We start from the raw sequence: 6,324 nt of genomic DNA on the forward strand, positions 1-6,324 counted from the left end.
TTTTCCCAAAATACCAGCACCTAAAGTTTAGAATGAGTAGCCTAAGTGTTGGCGTAAATTAGTGTGTGCCCCTAACAGTGAACCCCTAATCCCTACACATTAGCACCAACAATTTTGTGACAGCTCAGGTAGGCCTAACGTGGCTATGATTTTCAACATTGCATTCATCAACACAGCCAATCATCCTCTCAATAAGATGTAATCAGTCTGTCTAACATGATTATCTAGATGAAAAGAGTAGCGCAAATGAATATCACAACCAACTGAGAAAAATCAGTAAGTTAATTTGCCGAATCAAATATTCAACATCTACCTCATATAAGCAGGCCATTTGTCAATATTCTTTACCTAACATAGCAAAGAACTACTATTGGACATGATGTCCATTCACATAATTTCATTCAGGTTTGTATAAAGACTCACTAGCATGTTCAATTAAATTTCTTGAATTGAGATGTGTCCGCTATATCTCGTCATCACTTCACTACTATTGACTAAATCTGTTATCGCGTGGAAATCCAGACAATGTGCCACTTAACTTCAGTAACCTTGAAATCACCTTGCAAACAGACGACATTTTTGTGCAATTGAAGATACTCCAATGAGCATTTCGACAACCATTGTAATTTGTTCAACCAGCATTATTCATACACTTCCCAGACATACCTTATTAGAGCGTTCAGTGTAGTAACGTTAACAGTCTACTGGGACACGCACCAACACATAGCCGCCTAAAATTGGGATTGTTCTACAATATTATGATTTTCTAAATATTCGTTGTTGCAGCAATTAATATCTCCGTAAATCATTTTTTAGCTGAATACCAATTGTTAGTTATTTATAAAAAAACATGCCATAAAATCATTTTTGATATCTAACATTTTATACGTTGTTATATATTTAGCTACTCAGCGCGTGTGAGGCCACCACTCACTACAGTGTCGCCAGATTTATCTTCTCGAGCTGACAACGCCTGCTTGCTGTCAAGGTGACGTCACGGAACCGTGGAATTTAAACTGTCCATTAATTTTTTTCCTGACAGGGTTGTAAAAGCCTACAAGTGTATTCAGCGCTGTGAATTGTCTCTTACGACGACTCTAATAACGCAAATGTCAAAAATACGCATTTCCATAAACAATTATTCCAAAGTTGTTCCTCTAATAAATTAAAAGTTTGCGCTTCACCATTTTATGGAAGATGTTAAAGTGTGTGTTTGATCTGTTCTTGTTATCTTGTTATCTTAGGTTGTTTGTTCATCCAGCCTTGCATAAGGAAAACTCATGGCCTATTCGAAACTATCGTTACGAAGTTGATGCCCATCTGTTTACGTTTAAAGGGTCTATTTTATTTTACCTATGTCAAGTCAGTTAAAATCAAATTCGTATTTACAATACGTCCTATAAACAGTTGGTTACACTGCTCTTGTTCTGAGGGGTGCAGACGGAGAGATTTTACCGTTGTTCAGCTCCGGTGATTCGAGCCCAACGCCCCTCACATAACCACTACTGGTAGCTATAAGCCTGCCGCCCCATGAGTTTACTGATGCAAATTGATTTATAGACTTATGTTCATTTTACAGCCTATAATATTGTATCTCGACCAAACCCCACTTGAATACAATGGCGGTAGATGGGCAACGAGCAGTTAATAAATGAATTCTGAGTGAACGAGCTAGTTTTGATAGAGCACTTGATCTATAAATCAAATTTTTAGTAGTAATTACTTTCAATCAAACTTTTTTTTTTTTTTTTTCCCCTTCAATCTCACTTCAGCTATATTCTTCCAAGTACCTGTCCTTAGCATACCTAGATGTGTCCAAATATTTTTATTATTTAAACTCACTCCTTATGTGGCGGTGATTGTGTTGATATAACAGAAATATAGCATGTAAGAAATACATACCAAATCGATAACCCCTGAGTGACAAGTAGCTGGCTGACAGATTTACTTAGTTAGTGTAATGCAATGATCTAGTCTTTACTTTATTAGTCTTGCTGTCAGTCTCCATTGTGTCGGAGGTGATGGAACATAAAAGTCACATGGAGATCACGCAGATTGTAGATGAGTCATTTTATGGTGGCCTTGTTTTATGTTGTTGTGTTTCTTTACTGTTTTTTTGATTGGGCTTTGGTATTCTTCAACCAGCATGAAAATCCATAATGTTGTCTGTCGGGGCCTCTGTTGATAATGCCAACATGTTTACTTGAAATGACCCCCATAATAACAGAGCCTAACACTTTGAACATGAGTCAAGTGAAACTGTATCTTCTCTGAGAGTATGACTCCTATATGTCTCTGTTTAAAATTTCTGGTCATTAGGCTATAGAGTAGGTCGGGAGAATTCAACTCTTACCCTACAATGTCTGGAACCTGCTGGTTTTCTGATCTACCTGATAATTGAACCCACATGGTACAGTAATGAGAATGCAGTGGAACTGGCTTTGAGGTTGAGTTTGAGGAGACTAGGTCTTATGTTTGCAATGATTAGGAACTTTAAAGCCCCTATCCTCTTCCATGATGATGAACATGTTTCCAAGTTTGATGTATCATTACTAAAAATGTACCCCCCCTTTCCTTTAGCTTGTCCTTGGAGAAGGGGCAAGGCGCCTCCATGTTTCGGCAGCCTTCAACGCCAAAGCCAAGGTGGCCATGAGCCGCTTTGAGCCTGGCACCAGCATCAGCTATGAGAAGCTGCATGAGAACATCGACATTGTGCGCAAGAGGTCAGTAGCTGCCTTTCCAACCTCACACCCAGCGCTCCTCAGTGTTCCTCTGTTAATAACCACTACTACTATGACATGCCCATTACAACTGCTCACTAAATCCTTTGACATGTTAGCGTGTTGACTTCTCATGTTCAGCCACACTGAGCTAACTTTAGATTACAAAGCATTTCTCCTAGTGAGTTAACCTTTTTAAAATGTATTTTAGAAGTTGAATTCTAACCACACTGGCCTCCAATCCCCGCCCTCCTCTCACCTCAGGCTCAATCGCCCCCTCACCTTGTCGGAGAAGATTGTGTACGGTCACCTGGATGACCCTGTGGGGCAGGACATTGCCAGGGGCCGCACTTACCTGCGTCTGCGTCCGGACCGTGTGGCCATGCAAGACGCCACGGCCCAGATGGCCATGCTACAGTTCATCAGCAGCGGCCTGCCCAAGGTGGCCGTGCCCTCAACCATCCACTGTGACCACCTGATTGAGGCGCAGATCGGAGGCGTCGAGGATCTAAAGAGGGCCAAGGTCAGTAGGGAGCAGAGGAAACTCAAGGGCCTGTCCAGATGTTTTTGGGCTGTCCAGCTGATTTCTGTTGGCTGAGATTTAGGGGGTTCTAGAGGGATCATATTTTCCATGGTATCACGAGTTCCTAGGGGTAACCAAAAGTTGATTTAACTTTTATTTAACTAGGCAAGTCAGTTAAGAACAAATTCTTATTTACAATGACGGCTTACCATAAGTATTGCATTGGGGCCAAGATGACCCAAATGAGAGGGAATGTTGGTTAACTGCTACACACACACACAGCATCACATTATATTTTTAGACAAAGCGAAGCCCTGAGGAATATTTAGCATGGGTGACACTTACTACATCCAATTGCACAGAGGTCAAATTGAGGGACAGGGATTAAAGGGGAATTAATGTCTGCAGCCAAATATGTGCTGTGAAGGTTACATAAAGGGGACTTGAAAATAAAGGGGAGCCGCACACTCTAGGAGCTCAGATGCAAAAATGTAATATCCAACGTTTCGACAGCCAAGCTGTCTTCATCAGGGTGTAATTACAAACACTGCGTGATGACTCGTTTATATAGTGTCAAAAGACACACAGGTGTCTGTAATCATGGCTAAGAGTGGCCTAATATCATTGGTTAATTCTCAAATATTAAAATGGCATACAAAGAACAGCATACAAATGGATAGCATACGATCATAGATTCATTTTAGACTACACAAGCTTACAAACAATTACAATGGCAAAGTCACAATAATCACAAGAATGGCTTCACATCAAAGTCTACGTTGAGACCGAAGGGAGCAAGGGTCTTTAAGTTAAAGATCCAGGCAGCCTCTCGTTTTAACAATAAATTATCAAGGTCACCCCCTCTCCTAGGGAGGGTGACATGTACGATGCCAATATAATGCAGAGACGAAATCGAGTGGCCTGCCTCCAAAAAGTGGGCCGCAACTGGGTAAATAAAGTTTTTGCACCTAATGGTGCTACGATGCTCTGAGATACGTACTTTTAATTCGCGCCTTGTTTTACCCACATCATTTTTACCACAAGGACAAGTTATAAGATAAATAACTGCCTTAGTGGAGCACGTAATAACACCTTTGATTGGGATCGATTTCCCTGTTTGTGGGTGTTTGAAGGATCTGCATTTATAAGTGCCATTGCATTGAGCACAGCCATTACACTTGTAATTTCCATCCAGTAGGGGCGCAAATAGACGTTGTTGAGGAATATCTTGGGGTGGTAAATCAGAGTGTACCAATTGGTCTCTGAGATTTCTGCCCCGCAAGAATACGACCAAGGGAAGGTTCGAAAACACATTACCGAGACTATCATCTGATTTTAGAATGTGCCAATGTTTGTGAACAATTCCCTTAATTTGTTCAGAGCGCTTTGAATAGCGGGTAGTACCAGCTGAAAATATATTCTCTTCAACTGACACCCCAAACTCTTCTCCCTGGTCCTTTTTAATCCAGGATGTGAATCAGGAGGTTTACAATTTCCTGGCGACAGCTGGAGCCAAATATGGGGTTGGCTTCTGGAAACCAGGCTCTGGAATCATTCACCAGGTACTGGAACTATACTAGTACAATAAAGGATAACTGGTTAGATTGAGCTGCCATGAGACTAATTTTGTATTTGAACAATATCCACTTCTGAACTTAGATTAACAACTAGATTGGAGCTCAGGAATACTGCTGTTAAACGAGTAGCAGAATACATTGTTCACTCATGATATCAAACCTGTTATACATTCAGATCTTGACGTTATTGAGATCAATACGTCAAAGGATTGTTGTGCATTGGCTAACAGATTTCACTTACCCTTGACAGATAATTCTAGAGAACTATGCCTACCCAGGAGTCCTGCTCATTGGCACAGACTCCCACACACCTAATGGGGGCGGCCTGGGCTCCATCTGCATCGGAGTGGGTGGTGCTGACGCTGTGGACGTCATGGCTGGTATCCCATGGGAGCTCAAGTGTCCCAATGTGAGCTGCTATGACAGTGAACCACCTCACTACATTCCCTTCACCCACTCATGTCTCTAACTCCTTCCTACGTGTGTGTGTGTGTGTATGTATGTATGTATGTATGACCTTTCACAAATGTAGTAATTCCCTCCTACCGATCAGGTGATTGGAGTGAAGCTGACAGGTAGTCTATCGGGCTGGACTTCTCCCAAGGATGTTATCCTGAAGGTGGCTGGGATCCTGACAGTGAAGGGGGGCACTGGAGCCATCGTGGAGTACCATGGCCCAGGCGTCGACTCCATTTCCTGCACCGGTGAGGCCAAAAGATAGTAAGGTTTACCTGAACTAGTGAGTAAACTACTCTACGCTGTTTGTTTTAACACTGCTTGTTTCAGTTGAGTTTGTCCAGTGGTTTGGTCTTGATTTGGTGCTAGTTTGCATAGAATTGAAATGTGGTTTTCTCCACCTCCTGGTTGCAGGTATGACAACATCTGCAACATGGGGGTGAGCTGAAAATTGGGGCCATCACCTTGTTTTTCCCATAACCCACACGCATGAGACTACCTGGATATAAGTATGGAGTGCAGGTAGTTATGAATCAATAGACATTTTGGAATTTTATTAAAGCCTGTTATTTTCACAATATGTTCGTGTCAGTCTCCTGCAGCCAGAGCAACATACAGCATAGCCTTAGCATGTTTTGTATTCTCTTTCGGACTTTTTTCCATATATTTTCAGCACATGTCCCTGGTGACGAGCATAGAGATGATTGGTGCCTGACAAAGGCGTGAAGACACCGGTCATTGAATACACTTGAGTGGAGGTGAGTCACTTGTTTGTAGGCTGACGTTCCATTATTGTATTTATAGGAATATTTTTCAAGAAATAACACACATTGGTCCAATGTTAACTGTTTGTCTGTCTTCTGTCTGGACAAGTGAAGCCCATATCAACGGGCTCACTCTTGACTGGCCCACCTCAGTGTCTGAATTGGTGATGTGCTGAAAGAACGGCTGGCCCTGGAGGTCAAAAGTGGGTCAGTATCAGCACCAGCAGTCCACGGGTATATTTTAAACGCCTTAAAAATATACATTTTGGCTTGCTGTTATATCG

The 6,324-nt window shown here is 41.9% G+C and overlaps 1 protein-coding gene across 1 annotated transcript in view; it reads left to right on the top strand.

Annotated features, from left to right (window-relative positions):
• Positions 1-2,580: 2,580 nt before the first annotated feature.
• LOC112069944 (aconitate hydratase, mitochondrial-like) overlaps positions 2,581-6,324 on the top strand; it is a gene marked incomplete at its 5' end in the record, with an annotated part of 9,444 nt that continues 5,700 nt past the window's right edge. The window contains 5 exons of the mRNA XM_070438773.1: positions 2,581-2,723; positions 2,985-3,243; positions 4,713-4,805; positions 5,071-5,229; positions 5,374-5,540. Of these exons, the coding sequence (XP_070294874.1) occupies positions 2,581-2,723; positions 2,985-3,243; positions 4,713-4,805; positions 5,071-5,229; positions 5,374-5,540 (821 nt within the window). The remainder of the gene's footprint in view (positions 2,724-2,984; positions 3,244-4,712; positions 4,806-5,070; positions 5,230-5,373; positions 5,541-6,324) is intronic.

Source organism: Salvelinus sp. IW2-2015, unplaced genomic scaffold, assembly GCF_002910315.2.
Source record: "Salvelinus sp. IW2-2015 unplaced genomic scaffold, ASM291031v2 Un_scaffold1166, whole genome shotgun sequence".
NCBI classification, from domain to species: domain Eukaryota; kingdom Metazoa; phylum Chordata; class Actinopteri; order Salmoniformes; family Salmonidae; genus Salvelinus; species Salvelinus sp. IW2-2015.